This window comes from Ovis canadensis, chromosome 9 (genome assembly GCF_042477335.2).
Source record: "Ovis canadensis isolate MfBH-ARS-UI-01 breed Bighorn chromosome 9, ARS-UI_OviCan_v2, whole genome shotgun sequence".
Classification (NCBI taxonomy): domain Eukaryota; kingdom Metazoa; phylum Chordata; class Mammalia; order Artiodactyla; family Bovidae; genus Ovis; species Ovis canadensis.
The window spans coordinates 96826392-96848555 of NC_091253.1; the positions used below are offsets into that span (position 1 = coordinate 96826392).

Sequence of the window (22164 nt, forward strand, 5' to 3'; positions counted from 1 at the left end):
GGAAAAGACCATCTACTCAGAAGCAGGGAAGTCAATTAAAATTTATCAAAATATTAAAACACAGTTCCTCAAAACATTCAGGCACTAATATTGCCAACATTTTTTTAAGTTTGAGTGAGGGCAGTTGTTTCCTTTATGTACTTTCCTTTTAAACCAAAATTTTATGGTTATCCTTTATGCCCTTTCCTTTTAAACCAAAATTACGTTAACAGATCCACAAACTGCAAGAGGCAAGCAATGTCATTTAGTGGGAAACCCAGCAAGTGTTAAACTAAGCTGACTTTGTCCCCAAACAACTGTAGTTGCTTTTTAAACAATTTTTGATAACAGCAAGAAAACCCTGCAGTAATAGGTCCCTTCAGTTGTTCTGATTTACAAGAGCCAGAATGAGTAAATGAGACAACCATTCTAGGTAATTCATATCAACTGCTACTTTGGTCCATGCACAATGGAGTGTCTGAGTGGGAAAACAAAAAAAAAAACACACAAGCAATAAAACATTCACATTTTGGTCTCAATTATTAATAAAAATTCTATAGCTTAATTTGGCAATAAACATCTGAAAAACCCAAGAAACCTGAATAAAGATAAGTACAATAATCCAGGCATCTTTTACTGTGTATGTATCAAAACTTTTGGGAAATAAACACAGATTAAACAACAACAACTGTGGTAATTTAGGGTAATAATTATACACAATTCAGGCACTCATTGCACATTTCAAATTTACATGTGATATATGGGAGGTCTGAAAATGTCTTGGAAATCTGGAGGTGGCTGTTTGAATAAAATGGAGAAGTTCTTTGGTGACAGATTTAAGACCGCATTCATATTCTCTAATAAATTCTACTGCCTCAGTACTGTAACCTCTAAAAAAGAACTAAACTAAAAGTCTCCATGATTTAAAGTTTTACATTTCTAACATTTCATATGATAATTTACCTTTGTTTTCTTTAGCTGAATAACAGCTTCAAGAAAAGTTATCTCTTCAAATGTTCTCAAAACTGGTTCAAGTTCTATTAAACATTCTAAATGAGAAAAAAAGAGCTCAGGTTGCTTATAACCATTAAAATGAAAAACATAAATGCTAATATTAAGTGATAAGGCCTTAAGTCAATTTTTTCCCAAACTGACGACATTCAAAATCATTAGAATGTTTACTGCCAAAATGTTTATTATAGGCATAAAGATAGATATATCTAAATAAAGACAGATCAACGGAATATAATTGAGTCTAAAAATAAGCTTTTGCAAGTATGGTCAATTATTTTTTGACAAAGTTGCTAAGATAATTCAACAAGGAAAGGACAGTCTTTTCAACAAATGTTGGATACCCACAGGAAAACAGATTTTAGACTCTTACCACACAACATACACAGAATTAACTTGAAATGGACTATGCACCATGGACAGAGGAGCCTGGTGGGCTACATACCATGCGGTTGCAAAGAGTGGGACGTGACTGAAGTGACTTAGCATGCATACACGGACTATGCACCTAAATATAAATATAAGTGGAAATCTTCATTGCCTTGAGTTAGGCAAATAATTCCTAGGATATGGTATCAGAAACAGGATCCATAAAATATCTTTGATAACTGGACTTCAAAAATGTTGAAACATTTACATTAAGAAAAATGATGCATTAGGAAAAACAATGCAATTAAGAAAAATGAAAAGACAAGCCCCAGACTAGGAGAACACTTTTACCTATCATGGATCTGGTAAAGAACTTATATCTAGAATAGAAAAAGAACTCTAACAACTTAAGACAAATAACCCAATTTAAAAATGAGAAAAGGATTGAATTTTAGCAAAGGGGACATACAAATAGCTAAAAAGCACATGAAAATATGCTTAAACACCATTAGACATTAGGAGATGCAAACTAAAACTACAGTGAGGCATCACTCCATACTCACTAAAATAGATGTAATAAAAAAGACAAAATAACAAGTACTGACAATGAGGCAGAGAAAAGGAAAACCTCCCACGTTGCTGGCAGGAACGTATCACGATGCAGTTGCTTTGGAAAACAGCTTGGTGATCTCTTTAAAATGAAGGACAAATTTACCACACAATCAAGCAATTGCACTCATAGGTCAGAGAAATGAAAACACATGTTCACATACACATGTGCATATGAACAGTCACAGCAGCATGGTTAATAATAGCCAACAAGGAGAAACATCATAATTCTGCTATTACTACAGTGGCATACAGACATGCTGCTCAAGTGAGAGGTCAGGGCTCCAGAAATAAAACTGAGCATCAAGAAGGTAGAGACGGTATAAAAGCCACGGTTTGGACTGCACTGTCTAAGGGAGAAAGTGCAGCATGCTTGGGGCTGGTGCATGGGGATGACCCAGAAAGATGTTATGGGGAGGGAGGTGGGAGGGGGGTTCATGTTTGGGAATGCATGTAAGAATTAAAGATTTTAAAATTTAAAAAATAAAAAACTAAAAAAAAAAAAAAAGATAATTAAAAAAAAAAAGATAATTAAAAAAAAAAAAAAGAACCCATATTTAGCTCTAAGCCATTTTCAACAGTTAGAAACTGAGCAGAGGAAGAAAAAAAGAGAGAGGAAGAGATGATAACAGGGAGGGAAGCATGATCTCTTGTGCCTTGGAAGCTATCAAGGGGAAAGTTTCAAGGAGGGAAGGAGTCAGCCAAAACTACTATTGAGAGGCTGAGATAATCAGTATTTCAACACTGCTTTCCTTGGTAACTTGAACAAACACAGCTTTAGTGGCAATATGAAACAGAAGACTGCTGTAAGGCTGTTAATAAATAAATTAGAAGGGAAGAAGTAGAGACAACAAGTATGGACAATTCCTACCAAGTGTTTAGATCCAAATTCAAGTGGAAAAATTCGGTGGTAGCTGAAGGATGATAGGGGGTCAAGAATTTCTGTCCTATATAAAGGTAGGATCTAATAGTATAACAGATCTGTATGACAGACGAAGGATCCAGTGCACAGGCAGAGACTGGCAATGCAAGAGCAGAGAGAGAATGTTAAGGAACAGACTGCTGCAGAGAGGAAGAGATGGCATCCAGAGACGAAGAAACACCGCTGAGAGCTGTATAAGGACACTTTTCTTTCCACTGTAAAAGAGAGAAGCAGGAAGACAGGTCAAGTACAACTAAATTGATGGATCTGGTAGTGGGACTATGAGGGAGTTCTCTCTCATGGTTTCTATTTTCTCAGTGCTCAAAAGAAACATGGAACATGAGGTGTAGGAAGCTTAAGAAGGGAAGATAAGGTACAATATGGATTACCTCTGTCTTCTCTTCCTGAGTTCAGAATCTATTAAGAAAAGCTACACAATTATGACAGGTGGTGATCAAAATAACACCCTTACTACAGATAAAACTAAATGGAATTATATCCCTTTTCAGATCTGTAGCATATAGGCTTACTAGTAATGTTTTGCCCCTTCAACTGAGTTTTACTCACTCAGCTACAGGCCTCACCTGCTTCCATACGGGGAAGCAGAAAAATGTATGCATCTTTTAGACAACCTAACTTCAAAAGCAGGACAAAACGGAGAATGGATTAGCTAAGTATGCTTAGTTTTTCTCCAAAATTAACGGATGAGCAGGAGTGTTGAGGGGCAGACAGAAGCTGGAAATGTTCCTCCCATGCTCCTCTTCTTGGAGACTGAAACACGATTTCATCTCCACTTTGGGAACATAAAGTATGGAACTTACGCATCTCCTACAGTAGTTCAAGATGATTATCTAGGACAGTAATTTTCAAACTTTTGGGTCTCAGAACTTCAAAATTATCCCAAAGAGCTTTTGTGTATATTGATAGTGTCTACTGACATTTACTACATTAGACATTAAAACTGAGAACATTTTAAAACATCAGAGTATATGAAAATACATTACATTATCCCAATGACATCATCACACCTCATTCAGTCTCTGGAAACTATTTTTCCAGAGGATGAGCGTGAAAAGGGAAAATAATACCTTAGTATTTATTAGTTTGAAAAAGTTTTGATTTTGTGAATCCTTTATAAGTCTCAGGGACCAACCCCACCTCCAGGGTCCCTGTACTACAACTTAAGAATAGGTGATCTACGAGAATGTATTTGAAAACATAACAGAATGCTAAGTAGTGTTTAGAGTTCAGTTTTAGCTATTAAAGAAAAACCAATGAATTCGATTTCTGGACAAGATGAAGCAACAAGGACCAATTCATCCTCCTGTCTTAAATATCCAACAGTCAGACAAAATGCATGAAACAGTGGTTATTAAGACACTAGGTATCAGGCAACAAAAAGGGACAGTGATCTCTGAGTGAAGAGAAATAACTGAGGTGAGCTCTACCACAGCCTGACTGCCCAAGCATCCTGCCTTGAGAGTTTCCAGCTATACTACAGGGATAGGCAAATAAGGTGAGGCCTGGTGGAACCTCAAAGCTGAAGACACAGGGATTAGAGTTAGGGTAGACCAAAGCAGAGAGAGTTTATGGGACACTGTAGGAAAGAGAAGTAGTACACGTAGAGAGAACTCCAGAGATCTGCAGAACATTCCTCTCAAATATTCAGCAGCACTGACCAATGCAGGACGTAGAAGTCACTAAGCCCGAAGCCAGTGTTTTCAATAAACAATAGGGAAAAGCTAGGAAGTTTGCAGAGAAGTTAAGTGAGTATTAGTCTTAGTCCTAGAGAAGAGAAAAAACTATTAGTTGCTCAACTGTGTCCAACTCTTTGCGACCCTACGGACTGTAGCCCACCAGGCTCCTGTGTCCATGGAATTCTCCAGGCCAGAATACTGCAGTGGGTAGCCACTCCCTTCTCCAGGGGATCTTCCTGACCCAAAGAATCATACTGCAATGCAGGAGACCAGGGTTTGATCCCTGGGTGGGGAAGATCCCCTGGAGAAGGGAATGGCTACCCACTCCAGTATTCTTGCTGGCGAGAAGTAAAGTAAGTTTTGACTAATGGCATGATCTTCAGAAGAGCCAGAATCCTTAGGGAATGGAGAAGAAATTACAGTTTGAAAATGGCACTGGGGACAAAAGATATATATATATATATATCTCCTATTAAATGGTGCTTGGAAATAAGAGAGAACATGCTAATCCATTATTACAGCAAATTTTGATTTTGAGCACAATGCGGATAAGCACTAGACATAAGTTTTGAATGCAAAGTATATTTAATTTTTTTTCTAGCTGGAAAGAAGATTCCCAGTCTATAGCTTGTCTTTTCATTTTCTGTAGCATCTTTTGAAGTGTAAAATTTTTCAATTTTTTTGAAATTATCAAAATTTTTTTAATAGATCTTGTTTTTGATGTTATATATAAGAGCTCTTGGCTCAATCCGAGGTCATGAAGATTTTCTATGTTTACATTTAGGTGATGATCCATTCTACCTCTAATTCTATCTGATTTTTTGATTTCCAGGATTGGTCTAGAGATTCTACTCTTGCCCTTCTCTGATCAATTTTTTTACACAGTAGCAAATAGCTCCTAAACTTAAATTTATCATGTTCTTTCTCTGAAAACCTGTATTTGGAATAACCTTCTAATCTTTTTATGATAGCCAACAGTCTCTCCTTACCATTTCAATTTCATCATCTAACAACTAAATAAAAAAAAACAACAACAACAAATTTTTTGACTTCATCATCTAACTTGTGTGACTGTTCAAGTAATACTTTATTTACAGCATATTCGGTATTTTTGCAATTCAAAAGGTCCAGATTAAAACTGTACACTTACTTAAGAAAGACGGTCTTTCATCTGGATTTTGCGCCCACCCACTTTCTATTAGAGAGATCATAAGTGCTCGATGAGGTATATCAAGTGGCAAATTTTCTTCATTAGTGTCAGGTCGATATCCTTGTGACACACTATACATAATCTGCAAAGGATTGGTGACGTCTGTCAAAACAAATGAAAATATATTTCATTCATTAGAAATATATTATGATCTAACATATTAATTACATTCTAAGCTCAACCAAATGAAAATCAGAGAATCTTAAAAATCTTAGGTATAATTCATTACCTCCCTTTCTGTCAAAGGAATATTTATATCCCAGCTATTCCCAGACTTACAGGAGGAGTTTATAGCTTCACCTCTTTAATTCTGGGCTTGGCCACGTGATTTGATTTGGCCAATGGAATATGAAGACAGCAGAGCAAAGCAGAGCTCAGCAGAGCTGAGTAGAACTAGCAGAGCCGAGAAGTCACAGCAACTAATCATCTAGTGTGAATAAGAAATATTATAAATGTTTAGCTTGTTAGCTACTGAGATTCTAAGGTTGTTACACAGCAAACTGACCTAAACGAACCTCAAAGAAACAGACAACATTATCAGAAAATGTGAAAATTATTCTTCAATGTCTGCTGGTCTTTAAAGGAGCACTAATTAAATTTTCATATAAAGAATTTTATAGTTGGAATGAACCTTAGAAGAATTCAAAATTCTTATTTTGCAGATGAAAAAAATGAGGACTTAAGGGATTCAGCAGCTTAATAATGGAGTTAATTACTATCAGAACAAAACAAATCTATATTTTTCTGATCCCAATTCAGTATCTTCCAATATACATGGGATTCACCTTGATAAACTGTTATGTTTTTCTAGTGTGCTTTCCACAAAATGAATAGTAGATGGATTTAAAATAGGTGATCTTTATTTAGATAGTTCTGAGTGTGATTTACCAACATGATGTCAATTTAATAAGGAAGTCAAAGTACACTTACCTTCAAAAGGCTGTTTTCTGGATAAGACTTCCCATGTAATAATTGCATAGCTGTTTAAGATAAAATATACATATAGTAACTATGCATAATAAACTAAATAGTACTGATTTTAAAAGCTGACAGTGGAGATACCATTTTTGAAAATAATAATGTAGTGAAATGCTGCTTAAAGAATCACTATATAGAACCAAGATGCTGAATATTTATATAGTTTTACTTTGAAAGGAAAATGATTCAATTTGAAAAATTAGGAAATTAGTACAATAAAAACAAAGTAATAGGCAAGGATAACTTGTGGATGATTCATTAATACTATGTCCTTTAATTACATGATTTTATTACTCACACAAAATAAAGAGTAAAAAAAAGACTGTCTCATGTAGCCCTATTCTACTGACTTTTTTCTGGTGTGAGTACTGTCTCCTTTGGTAAAGTTAAATGTTATTCACACTTTTCCCTCCCTCTCTCAAGGTCACATATGATAAAAGCCCTTGAATATTACAAATTAATAGAATAATAGACAAGTTTTAATATTTTTTTAAGAATGTAAAAGTAGCTTAAAGCGAGGCACCTTTATTTTTATATGTTTTTATTTTTATTTTTTTGGCTGCTCTGCACAACTTGTGAGATCTGTTTCCTGACCAGGGATTAAACCTGGGTCATGGTAGCGAAATCTTAATCACTAAGGTGCCAGGGAGTTCCTTAAAGCAAGGTATTTTTAATTTGAAGAATATTAACCACTGCCTCTAATTTATTTTCACCACACCTATGAGAGAAGCGTAAGAATCATACTTTTAAACTGTAGCTTCAAAAAAAAAAAAATGTAGCTGTAAAACTCTGATTGATTAATCTTGTGGAGAAGGAAACGGCAACCCACTCCAGTACTCTTGCCTGGAAAATCCCATGCACAGAGGAGCCTGGTGGGCTACAGTCCATGGGGTCGCAAACAGTCAGACACGACTTCGTGACTTCGCTTCACTTTAGGCAAAGTGAACTCTGAGGAAAAGTAACATACTGTACCTATATATATCATGCTTGACAGAAGCCCTTGCTTTCTGTCCGGGCTCATAGTTTTCAGGTGGCATATAGACAATCGTCCCTCCTTCTGGTGCAGACTTACTACTTCGTGATTGTGAAAGGGACATCATACGCCATTTTGATAAACCGAAATCTGCAATCTGGAAGGGAAAAGAGTAATTTAACTCCAGGAATTGTTTGCCTTTCTTTATATTTACTGTGTTTAGACATGAGACCAGAATAAATGCTATATATACACATATAAGCAACACAAACTGACTGAGAGTTCAGCATAATATCACAAGTTTTAAAAGAAACTAAGATTTGAAAAATTAAACAGGAATACTTTTTGCGTTTAGAATAAAAGAATGGAATGAGTACATCCACTTTACTTTTTGTGACAAGTAGGTTTACATCATGTGCTTTCAAAATTTACCTATACCTCACAAAACTGCTAAACTACTCATATCTAATATGACCATCACTGTGTATATATTCTTCTTTATATGTGCTTAAAATAGTACTTTTATATTTTGAAATAAGCAAAATTCCATAAAGTATAACTCATTATTATATGATTTTTGCTTACCACAAAAAGAATATCTGTTGACAATAGTGTAGTTAGAAATATAACATATTCATGTCCATGCCAAGTGGTACCTAAAGAATTGTCAGCGACAGACATTCTGTACTTTTGACATGTCCTTTATAGTTTACTTTACTTGAAAATTTTGTGCAGATACTACACAATATTTTGTAGCTATCTAAAATGTTCTAATATTTTTAAAAATGGAGACAAAAATATAAGAACAGAAACAATGTTTAATGAACAAAAAAGTATAAGGAAAGCTTTGAAGACATTTAATTTAAATTACTTAGACCTTACACTGTGCCATTTAGGAGTTGACAGAGTGGAATGAGCTCCATCCACCATACCTTTTGTGTTTCAATCGTTTAACTCTTAAAATACTTACAAGTTTTAACAGAAGAAATAATTTCTTTAGTGTTTAGATGTATTTGAGGTTAAAAAATTATAGCCCCACTCCAAAAAGGGATGGAGGACTATACAAATCTTTCATATATTACCATAATGAAAGGGTAAACTTAAGAAAAAAAATTAGAAAAGACCAAGAGAAAAAATGGTGCCACGACATGAAGAGCTAAACTGGACTGATTTCTAAAGGCAGTGCAAGATGTTATTTAGTCACTAAGTTGTCCAACTCTTTTACAATCCCATGGACTGCACCCTGCCAGGCTCCTCTGTCCAGGGGACTTCCCAGCAAAAATACTGCAGTGGGTTACCATTTCCTTCTCCAGGGGATCTTCCCAACCCAGGGATTGAACCCAAGTCTTCTGCATTAGAGGCAGATTCTTTACCACTGAGCTACCAGGGAAGCCCCACTCAGAACCGTATTTGACACATAATGGGTGAACCATGTGTTAGTATTATTGTTTTATACACAGGAATAAACCTCTAAAGCTTACTCTTATTCATACAACACCAACAACACAGAATGCAGTTTGAAGGTCTTTAATCTAAACTTTTAGGTAGTATTAAGACTCTGGGCAACTGTATCCCAGTTACTCTTAATTGCTACTACAAACTCTTATTCCTCTCACTTATCCTCTAAAAGCAAAAACAGTGCTCTAGTTACAACACTGGCTAGGATAATAAACATTACTATGAGAAGGCAAAGAAGGCTGAGTGCCAAAGAATTAATGTTTTCAAATTGTGGTGCTGGAGAAGATGCTTGAGAGTCCCTTGGATTGCAAGGAAGTCAAATCAATCAATCCTAAAAGAACTCAACCCTCAATATTCACTGGAAAGACTGATGCTGAAGCTGAAGCTTAAATACTTGGACCACCTGATGGGAAGAGGTGACTCACTGGAAAAGACTTTGATGCTGGGAAAGACTGAAGGCCAAAGGAGAAGGAAATTAGACAGCATCGCCTACTCAATGGCCATGAATTTGAGCAAACTCTGGCAGTTAGTGGAGGACAGAGGAGCCTGGCGTGCTGCAGTCCATGGGGTCGCAGAGAGTCCAACACAACTTAGTGACTGCACAGCAATAGGCTCTTATACCTGAACCATAAACTGCAGACTACTGGGCTAAGCACTGCTGTGAATAGAGCACGCAGAAAATGCATTCTTAGTTTCTTTATGTGCTCCTTTTACTTCACATTTGTGTTTTGAAACCTTATCTAGAAGAATTAATCAGAATTCCCTTTATCAGTCAATTTAGTTTGGTTTTCACATGGAACTACATTTCTTCCCCTTCTCTATCACAAACATCATATACAAAAGACATGATTCATTAAATCTGGATCTTCCAAAGAAGAGAAAAAGTGAAGAATATGAGAGGGATACAAGTTCTATGGTTTCTTGAGGATCCTGAAATATTTGTCATTCAACAATGAAGACAGAGAATAGGAGCTTTTCATTTCTACACAAGATCTTAACATACATTTTAAAGGTAAAGGATCTTTTAACGCAACAAGAATTTATCACATAGCACAGAAAACTATATTCAGTATCTTATAATAACCTATAAAGGCAAATAATCTGAAAAATATATAAAATTGAATCACTTTGCTGTATAACTAAAATATAATACTGTAAATCAACTATACTTCAGTTAAAATTTTTTTTTTAAATCAGAGGAAATTAAAACACTTTGCTCATAAAAATCATCACTAATCTTACCACCCTACCAGAATAGTTATTTTCATTTACATAATACTGTCTGTCTCTTTAAAACTATGAAGTTATCATTAGTAAGAAGCTATGAGGAAGAACCTCCAAGCATTCTGGTTTCCACACAGGACTGACAACAGGAGAGAAACCGGACATGGTGCATATAAATGCTTCCTTCACACAAGCCTGTCATGGGTTCATTTGTATTTAAGGTGTACTAATAGATGCTGACCAGCAGACCAACAAGTTGAACATGTTCTTTTTAAAGTAGAAGAGTCTTGATTGATCTTAACTAGTGGTAAAGATTTTTATTTTAGATACTATTAATATGTTTCTGATTATCATTATAGTGAGAAAATTTACTTAAAAAAAAAAACCAAGAAACTAACAAGGTGTGAGGTTCCATTTAATCTCATTAAGTACTTCAAGAGAATTTTTGTATTTCATTTAAATGGCCCTTTCAAGAAGACAGGTAGATAGGATAACCTAATTATTCATGAGTCACTGAAACTCTTACTTTTAAGGGACATTTATAAAACAAAAAGTAGAGACACACAGGATACATATAAAAGAGTGTCACTAATTTATAAGAACTGTATTAGAAAGATCACAGTTTTGTATGTGCTAAAAGTAACAAAAATTAAAAAAAAACACACAAAGCCAAACTATTTTAAATTCTATTCATGTCAAATAAATACCATGGGTACCCTACTCATCAATGAAACAGAGAAATTAGGGATCGTCATCACCTATTACTTTGCTTGGGTCTTCTCTATCAAGAATGGTTTCTGGACTGAGATGAAGGAAATAAGGTCCAAGGAAGTTGAAAAATTTATATAGTACAAGTCTCAGTTCATTTTACATATATTTCAGGTTTAGTTAGAATACTAGCAAATACCTCCACGGTGCAGAACAGAAAATAGTATTTGTTGACGGTCTGTATGAACATCATGACCTGACCCATAAGGAGAGCTGCAAACACAAAAGGTCCCAAGAAACTTGCCACCACCATCCACACCCTCTCGCATTTTAGTATAAAAGCAAAAGCCTGTTCTAGCTTGGGTGTGGTGGTTCTTTGGGACACTAATCCACCATTTTCTTGATCTACTGGCTTTTCAAATAAGGTAGCTATCCCTTGCCCCAACACCTCATCTGTTGATTTACTCGCTCTGTTGTGTGGTAAGCAGTATAAAGTTGGACATGGTGACAAGGACACTTAGGAAAGCAGTCAAAGAAGGACTTTTGTAACACTTGTATGAAAAAAAAGGAGAAAAATGGGCTAACAGTTCTTTTAGGAGTATGCCAAACAAAATGAATGCTTATTCTCCAAAAGTTCTAATTAATAAAAGGCCTGAACTTGACCTGAAGGGAGGTTTTTAGCACCATGTTGCGTAGCTCTGATTTGAGCACTGTAATGGTTAGAATGCCAGAATAAAAACTGTGATAAAACCAAATGCTGGTGAGGGTGCAGAAAAGCTGTGTCTTTCATACATTGCTGGTGAAATGTATAATGGTGCAGCCACTGCAGAAAATAGGCAGCTTCTTAAAAACCTAAACATACTTTACCATATGACCATGCAGTTAAAACTCTTGGGCATTTATCTCAGAGGAATAAAAACTTACGTTTGTTCAAAAAGTTGTATAGGACTATTCAATGGAGCTTTATTTTAACTGCCAAAGGCTAAAAATACCAAATCTCTCTCAATAAGTGAATGGTTAAACAACTCTAGTACACCCACACCATGGAATATTATTCACCAGTGAAAAAGAAAACAACTCAACACAAGCAAAGACTCCAATGGATCTCAAAGGCCTTACGCTAAATAAACAAAGCTGATCTCAAAATATCATACCCTGTATGATTCCATTGTCAAAACAACAAAATTATAGAAAAGAAAAGCAGATTACTGGGTGACAGCGGTTAGGGATGATGGAGGGAAGGTGAACATGCCTATAAAGGGATAGTGTGAGTGGTATCTTTGTTGTGATAGACTAGTGCTATATCTTGACTGCTGTAATAGTCACAGAAATTTACACCACATAAAGTGAAACAGAATTACAAACTACACATGTGTACTGTACCAATGTCAAATTCCTGGCTTTGAAATGGTACTATAATTATATGTGATGTAACCACTGGCAGAAACTGGGTTAAGGGTACATGAGACTTCTTTACTTTGCAACCACCTAAGAATCTCTAATAATTTCAAAATAAAAAGCAAATAAAGGTATACTTAACAATTTAAATTAAGAATATAATGACTCTGTATCTGAACCGTAGTTTTATGAATATCCGTAGTCTAGGAATAACTAACCCATTGCAGCAGGAAGAAGTGGCACTGAATTAGGGGCCATAGAAAAGGCAGAGATATTAAATTGGCAAGGTACAAAAATTAACTAAAAGTCTTTAAAACTATTAAACACAAGGATGCAGATAAGCTTTTTTGAAAAACAGTAATTACCTTAACATGAAATTCATTGTCCAGTAAGATGTTTTGAGTCTTCAGGTCATGGTGAAGTAGAGGAGGATTCATATTGTGCAGGTAGTTTACACCTAGAGCAATCTCATGCAGAATACGAAATCTCAATGGCCAAGGAACATCAGGATATTCGATTTTCTTCATATATATGAAAATAAATAAAACCAAAATCAATGGCCAAATTTATTTCCACTTTGAAAATGAAATATTCCATGAGGAATAGTATAAACTAAATATCTAGTATAACTAAGTTATAGGGCAAAATATACTTAATTTATTATATAGTATCTATTTGACATTCTTTAATATCCTTGGATCTTATTTTCCTTATAGAGAAAATAATGACTTTACAGTACTAATATTTCCTTTTAGTATATACTGGCAATGTCCTACATGGTATGGGGTCTCTCTCCAGTTGAGATAGCTTATTTTTATCTGTAAAACCCAGACACATATATTTATACTCGACATGTCTTCTCATTCCAGGTTATTGTTCAGTTGCTAAGTCATGTCCCACTACTTGTGATCCCATGGACTGCAGCATGCCAGTTGCCTCTGTTTTCTATTATCTCCTAGAGTTTGTGTTCAAATTCATGGCCACTGAGTTGTTGATACTATCTAATCATCTCATCTTCTGCCACCCCCTTCTTTTGCCTTCAATCTTTCCCGGCATCAGGGTCTTTGCCTATGAGTTGGCTCTTCCCATCAGATGGTCAAAGTATTTGAGCTTCAGCTTCAGCACTGGTCCTTCCAATGAGTACTCAGGGTTGATTTCTTTTAGGATTTACTGACTTGATCTTCTTGCTGTCTGAGGGACTCTCAAGAGTCTTCTCCAGCACCACAGTTCGAAAGCATCAATTCTTCGGTGCCCACCGTTCTTATAGTCCAACTCTCACATCCCTATGTGACTACTGGAAAAACCATAGCTCTGATTACACGGACCTTTGTAGCAAAGTGATGTCTCTGCCTTTTAATATGGTAAGTTTGTCATAGCCTTCCTTTCAAGGAGTAAGTGTCTTTCAATTTCATGGTTGCAGTTACAGTCCACAGTGAGTTCTGGAGTCCAAGAAAATAAAATCCATCACTGCTTTTACTTTTTTCCCTTGTATTTGCTATGAAGTGATTGGACCAGATGCCATGATCTTAGTTTTTACAATATTGAGTTCCAAGCTAGCTTTTTCACTCACCTTTTCAACTCTCATCAAGAGGCTCTTTAGTTCCTCTTCACTTTCTGCCATTAGGGTGATATCAACCGCACGTCTGAGGTTGTTGATTTTTCTCCCAGCAATCTTGATTCCAGCTTGTGATTCATCCAGCTCAGCACTTCACATGATGTACTCTGCATAGACGTTAAATAAGCAGGGTGACACTATACAGCTTTGTTGTTGTACTCCTTTCCCAATTTGGAACCAGTCAGTTTTTCCATGGTTGGTTCCAAATATTGCCTCTTGACCCACATACAGGTTTCTCAGGAAACAGGTAAGGTGGTCTGATGACTCCCATCCTCTTTAAGAATTTTCCAGTTTGTTGTGATCCACACATTGAAAGGCTTTAGCATAGTCAATGAAACAGAGATGTTTTTCTGGAATTCCCTTGCTTTCTGCATGATCCAATGAATGTTGGTAATTTGATTTCTGGTTCTTCTTCCTTTACTAAATACAGCTTGTACACTTATAAGCTCTTGGTTCACATACTGCTAAAACGTAGCAGTTTGCAAAAACCTTGAAGGATTTTGAGCATATCCTTGCTAGCATGTGAAATGAGCACAATTGTATGGTAGTTTGAACATTCTTTGGCATTGCCCGTCTTTGACACTGGAATGAAAACTGACGTTTTCCAGTCTTGCAGACACTATGCATTTTCCAAATTTGCTGATATATTGAGTGCAGCACTTTAACAGCATCATCTTTTAGGATTCTAAATAGCTCAGCTGGTATTCCATCACCTCCACTAGGTTTGTTCACAGTAACGCTTCTTAAGGCCCACTTGATTTCATACTCCAAGTCTGGCTCTAGGTGAGTGACCACACCATCATGGTTATCCAGGTCTTTAATATCTTTTTTGTGTAGTTCTGTATACTCTGGCCACCTCTTCTTAATCTCTTCTGCTTCTGGTAGCTCCTTGCCATTTCTGTCCTTTATTGTGCCATCCTTGCATGAAATGTTTCCCTTGACATCTCCAATTTTCTTGAAGAGATTTCTAGTCTTTCCCATTCTATTGTTCATTTAAGAAGGCCTTCTTATCTCTCCTTGCTATTCTCTGGAACTCTACATTCAGTTGGGTGTATCTTTCCCTTTCTTCCTTGCCTTTCATTTCTCTTCTTCCTCAGCTATTTGTAAAGCCTCCTTGGACAACCACTTTGCCTTCCGGCATCCTTTTGGAGATGGCTTTGTTATTGCCTCCTGTACAATGTTACGAACCTCTGTTTATAGTTCTTCAGGCACTCTGTCTACCAGACCTAATCCCTTGAATCTGTTTATCACCTCCACGGTATAAACATAATGGATTTGATTTAGGTTATATCTGAATGGCCTAGTGGTTTTCCCTACTTTCTTCAATTTAAGTCTGAATCTTGCAATAAGGAGCTCGTGATCTGTGCCACAGTCAGCTCCAGGTCTTGTTTGGCTGACTGTATAGAGCTTCTCCACCCTTGGCCACAAAGAACATAATCTTTTTTTTGATATTGACCATCCGGTGATGTCCATGTGTAGAGTTGTCTCTTGGGTTGTTGGAAAAGGCTGTTTGCTACGACCAGCATGTTCTTTTGACAAAACTCTCTTAGCCTTTGCCCTGCTCCATTTTGTATTCCAAGGCCAACCTTGCCTGTTATTCTGGGTATTTCTTAACTTCCTACTTTGGCATTCCATGTATAATATAGAAACATTACAAATGTAATGCCTTTATTTCCTGGTACTTACAAGTAATAGTCATCTGAATTTTCTTAAATGCTTTCCTAACTTAAATATTAATACAGCTTCCCAGGAAGATGAACATACTCAGAAGAAGTAGACAACCATTGGGGAAGAAGGTAGATGAGTGCTCAACCTGTATTTTATGATTCCTTCCAGAAATTAGCAATGCCCCTTAGGAGGCTCTAGAATTTCTATTGGGCTGCAAATTTGGGTACCAGAGTATCTACGGGGGTGCTGGGGTATGGGAGGAAAACATTAGGATCTATGCTTACATTCATTCAAAAAAAGGAAATTGTGTTTTGTATCTTAATTGCTGTGTTGGTTACACAAATCTTACGCACTGACACTAGTCACTTTACTCTGCCCTTGTTTTAGATCGTGCCGTCACAAACAGAATGTGCTGCATCCTAAAATAAAGAGGAAGTCACTCCATGAGTGGTGATAGGGGCAGCCCTGCTCCCTCATGTGCTTATAGAACATTGTGATGCACCGGAATTTAGGAGTGTTCAGTGACTGGATTTTACAGATTATGTTACTACTCAGTTTTAACTAAAGCAACCTTCACAAAACAGACCCAGGTATTTAAAAATATTTCTTGAGGGAAACTGTGGGCTAGAGATAATCTTAATAAGGTCAAGCAAACAACAGTAGATGAATACACACATTTTGAGAATAAGGACCTCACCTCCTCAAAGCTGTTTACTAATGGCTTTCATAGTTGAAGGCAGAGTAATTGGTACCTCGAGAAAAAGGTAATACAGCTCATGCCATTGCGTATTATTGGAAAAACTCAGGTAGTTGATAGTCAGAGATAGATAATTTGGCCTATTAATTCAGAACTTTGTGAACTGATACTACTAACATTTAATTAGAATACTAAATTGTCTTTAACATAAAATAAAAGCTGGCTTCAGCCAACGCTACACTGTGCAGTGTGCAGAGTCTGTCTTTTCTCTCTCCTGCTCCTCTCCCACATACCCTAACCTGCGGGTACTGGAATTCAGTGTAAGCCTCAGGAACCTAAGCAGCATAATCGAGGTGACTAGAATGCAGAGTCTGGCTGCACAGTACTTTTAACACAGAAGCAGCCAGAAATAGTGAAATTTTACCACTGCAACTGTTTGTCATTATTATTTTGGCTCACATGTAAAACCAAAGCACTTTATAGGTTAACTAAGAGAATTCTAGCCACTGAAAATGTATAGTACTTACTCTATGTAGGAGCTCATTTAATGATCCATTTGGCATGTATTCGGTAACTATTCCCAAAAATTCAGGCTCATTGCAAATTCCCAAAATTGGAAGAATGTAACTAAATCGAGCTTTGTGTAAAATTTCAGCTTCTCTTAAGACATCATTTCTTTCACTAAAGGAAAAAAAAAGCATAATTATTTCAAAATAATGAAAAATACACAATTATCATGTCCATAATATTAATTAATTTTGGATTTTTTTCATTCATTCATTAGCTTATGACCTCATGTAAATTAGGCAACTTTTCTTAGTTTTTTCATATTTAAAGGAGGGATAATATCTACCCTACATATTCCATAGGTCTGTTTAGAGACCAAAATAATATATATAAACCACTGACAGAAAGAAGTGCTACACATAGATTAAAACTGTACTTTTCCTAGGAAAGGGAAAGAACACAGTGTTTGTTTATAAAGTCTATTTGTATTAAAACAATAGGTGCTTGAACTAATTACTTAAGTTTCTGTTTTATTAAAATGATAAAATTTTATTAGACTGTTACATTAAATTTTACTGTTGCATACCATGTAAAAATTTTCTAAATATCCTGAATATTAAAACACTTAAATGTTGTAGATTTTAATGACTCGATGATAATAGTTGCATAAGGGTTGATACTACTCAGAAATTATAGGCTGGAACTCAGAAAAAGAACACTGAGAAGAGATAAATGCTTATAACATTCCTGGGCTAACTCTGGGTTCCAGATTTATTTCCTTATTCATTCATAAAAGAAATGTGTTGAACTTTCATTATGAGTAAGCCACAGTGCTCAGCCCTATGGAGACAATTAAGTTAAAACAAAACAAAACAAAACAAAACATAGTTTGGTGAGTTCCCTGGCAGTGCAGTGGATAAGAATCTGCCTGCTAAGGCCGGGGACATGCATTCAGTCCCTGGTCTGGGACGATTTCACATGCCATGGAGCAACGAAGCCCACGGGCCATAATAACTGACTGAAGCCTGCATGTTCCAGGGCCCTGGAGACACAACTAACGAGCCCCTGTGCCACAACTTCTTAAGCCAGCGCACCTAGAGTCTGTGCTCCACAAGGAGAGAGGCCACCGCAATGAGAAGCCCATGTGCCACAACTAGAGTAGCCCCCACTCCCTGCAAATAGACAAGGTCCATGTGCAGCAACAAAGGCCTAGCCCAACCAAAGGTAAATCAATAAAGCAGTGTGTACATGTCAAGTAAATACAAAATTAGATTAAAAAAATACAGTCTGTGATCTCAAGCTGTCCAGAAACCTTTTTAAGAAACATACATACTCATCATGATCTTGACTTGCACATTTCCAATGACTAGTGGGCTTCCCAGGTGGCGCTCGCGGTAAACAACCTGCCTGCCAACTCAGGAGACATAAGAGACTCAGTTCAAACCTTGGGTCAGGAAGATCCCCTGGAGGAAGAAATGGCAAGCCACTCCAGTAATCTTGCCCGTACTACTGATGAACACAGACGCAAAAATCCTCAACCAATTATTAACAAACCAAATACAACAACACACTGAAAGCTTCATACACCATGATCAAGTGGGATATATCCCTGGGATGCAAGGATTCTTCAATATATGCAAATCAGTGACTATGACAAACCATATTAACAAACTGAATAAAAATCACATGATCATCTCAATAGACGCAGAGAAAACTTTGGACAAAATTCAACACCTATTTATGATAAAAACTCTCCAGAAAGTGAGCATAGAGGGAACCTACCTCAACATTATAAAGGCCATATATGACAAACCTACAGCAAATATTCTCAATGGTGAAAAACTGAAAGAATTTCCTCTCAGATCAGGAACAAGACAAGGGTGTCCACTCTCAACACTATTATTCAGCATAGTTTCAGAAGTCCTAGCCACAGCAATCAGAAAAGGAAAGGAAACAAAAGGAATCCAAATTGGAAAAGAAGACGTAAAACTGTCACTGTTTGCAGATGACAATGATACTTTACATAGAAAATCCTAAAGATGCCACCCGAAAACTACTAGAGCTCATCAGTGAATTTACTAAAGTTGCACTATACGAAATTAAAACAGAAATTTCTTGCATTCTGATACACTAACAAAGAAAGATCAGAAAGAGAAATTAAGGAAACAATATCATTTACTATTGCAACAAAAAGGATAAAATACCTAGGTATAAATCTACCTAAGGAAGCAAAAGATCTGTACACAGAAAACTGAAAGACATTCAGGAAAGACATCAAAGATATAAACATACGGAGAGATTCACCATGTTCTTGGATTGGAAGCATCAATATTGTGAAAATGACTATACTACCCAGAGCAATCTACAGATTCAATGTAACCCTTATCAAATTATCAATGGCATTTTTCACTGAACTAGAACAGAAAATTTTACAATTTGTAGAAAATACAAAAGATCCCAAATAGCCCAAAACAACCTTGAGAAAGAAAAATGGAGCTGGAGGAATCAGGCTTTCTGACCTCAGATTATAGTACAAAGCTACTGTCATCGAGACAGTATGATACTGGTACAAAAGTGGAAATACAGACCAATGGGATAGAATAGAAAGCCCAGAAACAAATCAATGCACATACAGTCACCTAATTTATGACTAAAGAGGCAAGAATATACAATGAAGACATCCTCAATACGTAGTGCTGGGAAAACTGGACGGCTGCTTGTAAAAGAATGAAATTAGAACTCTAATGTGATATACAAAAATAAACTCAAAATGAATTAAAGACCTGAATGAAGGCCAGACACTGAAAAATTCTTGGAGGAAAATATAGGCAGATCATTCTTTGACATAAATCATAGTAGGATCTTTGCTGACCCATCTCCTACAGTAATGTCAATAAAAACCAAAATTAACAAATGGGATATGTGCTTATTATGTGCACACAAGCTCATTTGCTCAGTTGTGCCTGTTTCTTTGCCACCCTATGGACTGCAGCCCGCCAGGCTCCTCTGTCCATGGGATTTTCCTGGCTAGAATAGTGGAGTGAGTTTCTATTTCCTCCTCCAAGGGATCTTCCCGACCCAGGGATCGAACCTACACCTCCTGTATTGGAGGCGAATTCTTTACTACTGAGCCACAATTGAACTTAAAAGTTTTTGCACAGCAAAGGACATCATAAACAAGACAAACAAGGAAATATCCGCCAATATTTTCTCCCTCAGAATGGGAAAAAATACTGGCAAATGAAGTAACTGACAAGGAATTAACCTCCAAAACATACAAACAGTTCAAGTAAATAAAAAAAACAACAAAAAACCCCACAAACAACCCAATCAAAAACTGGGTGGAATACCTAAATAGACACTTCTCCAAAGAAGGCATACACAGGGTCAACAATCACCTGAAAAGATGCTCAGCATCATTAGTTATTAGAGATGTGAAAATCAAAACTATAATGAGACATCACTCATACCCATCAGAATGACCATCATTAAAAGACAAATCTACAAACAATAAATGCTGGAGAGGGTGTGGAGAAAGGGAACTCTCTTGCACTGTTGGTGGGAATGTAAATTGATAAAGCCCTATGGAGAACAATATGGAGATTCCTTCAAAAATTAAAAATAGAACTGCTGTATGACCCAGAATTCCCACTACTGGGCATATACCCAGAGAAAGGCTATAATTCCAAAAGATAAATGCACCCCAACGTTCACAGCAGCACTATTTACAAGAGCCAAAATATGGAAGCAACCCAGATATCCATCTACAGATGAATGGATAAGGAAGATGTGGTACATACATACAATGGAAAATTGTTACTCAGCCATAAAAAAGAACTAAACTGGATCATGGACCTAGAGACTGTCATACAGAGTGAAGTTAAGTCAGAAAGAGAAAAACAAATATCGTATGTTAACGCATATATGTGGATTCTAGAATAATAGTATAGAGGATCTTATTTGCAAAATAGAAATTGAGACACAGACAGCAAACACTGGACACCAAGGCGGGAAAGGGGGTGGTGGAATGAACTGGAAGATAAGGACTGACATATATACATTATTGATTCTATGGGTAAAGTAGATAACTAATGAGAACCTGCTGTATACTTTAGGGAACTCTACTCAGTGCTCTATGGTAACCTAAATGGGAAGGAAATCCAAAAAAGAGGGGAGACACATATATATACATAGACACACACACATATACATACATAGATGATTCAGTCTGCAGTACAGAAAAAATACAACATTGTAAAGTAACTATTACTCCAATAAAATTAATTTAAAAAAGCAAAACAACAACAAAAAAATGTGAAGCAATGAGGGTCTGAAGCTATAAAGGTTGCAGTGGAAATGGGAAGAAAAACATTAGCTGAATAGAATGCCCAGGCTGTGATGACTGACTGGCTTTATTGATTAAGGGAGTATAACATACCTTATTAAGGAAGTATAACATACTGCACTAAGGGCTACCCACTCTAGCATTCTGGCCTGGAGAAATCCATGGACTGTAGAGACCATGGGGTTGCAAAGAATGGAACACGACTGAGCGACTTTCACTTTCACTCTCTAGTAGAAGCTATTTGGCAAGAGATGATGACTGTTGTTTAGTCACTGAGCCGTGTCCGACTCTTTTGTGACCCCATGGACTGTGGCTCATCCAACCAGCTTCTCTATCCATGGGATTTTCCTGGCAAGAATACTGGAGAGGGTGGCCATTTCCTTCTCCAGGGACTTACTCCACTGTGCAACAGCAATCCAAGATCCCCCTCTTAAAAGGAATCTTCCTCCTCCATCAGTAATGTTCCCCCTACCTGCATTGGTTAATGACAGGAAAAAATCCTGCCAGCAAGCCATGTCCACTTTTAATTCACTGAAACCAAGTTTCCTAGGAAACACTCCTCCCTTAAGTACTAAAACCTCCAAAACCACTAAGACTGAAGCTTCAGGGACCAAAAAATTCCTCAAGTTGTTTACTAGGCATAATAAGAGAATACAATGCAAACGCATACATGTGTACACCAGAAGACATACACAGCAATGTTCATAGAAGCTCTCATCCTAACAGCCAAAGAATGGAAACATCTCTATCAACAATGGAATGGATAAATATATGTGTTATCTTCCCTTGTAGCTCA

General features: G+C 36.6%; 1 protein-coding gene across 1 annotated transcript in view; it reads right to left on the reverse strand.

Moving 5' to 3' along the window:
* Positions 1-22164, reverse strand: part of RIPK2 (receptor interacting serine/threonine kinase 2) — a 35037-nt gene that overhangs the window by 7542 nt on the left and 5331 nt on the right. The window contains exons 2-7 of the mRNA XM_069600651.1: positions 17044-17197; positions 12902-13057; positions 7748-7905; positions 6728-6777; positions 5738-5899; positions 943-1028 (exon numbers count right to left, since the gene is read on the reverse strand). Coding sequence (XP_069456752.1) covers positions 943-1028; positions 5738-5899; positions 6728-6777; positions 7748-7905; positions 12902-13057; positions 17044-17197 — 766 coding nt within the window. The remainder of the gene's footprint in view (positions 1-942; positions 1029-5737; positions 5900-6727; positions 6778-7747; positions 7906-12901; positions 13058-17043; positions 17198-22164) is intronic.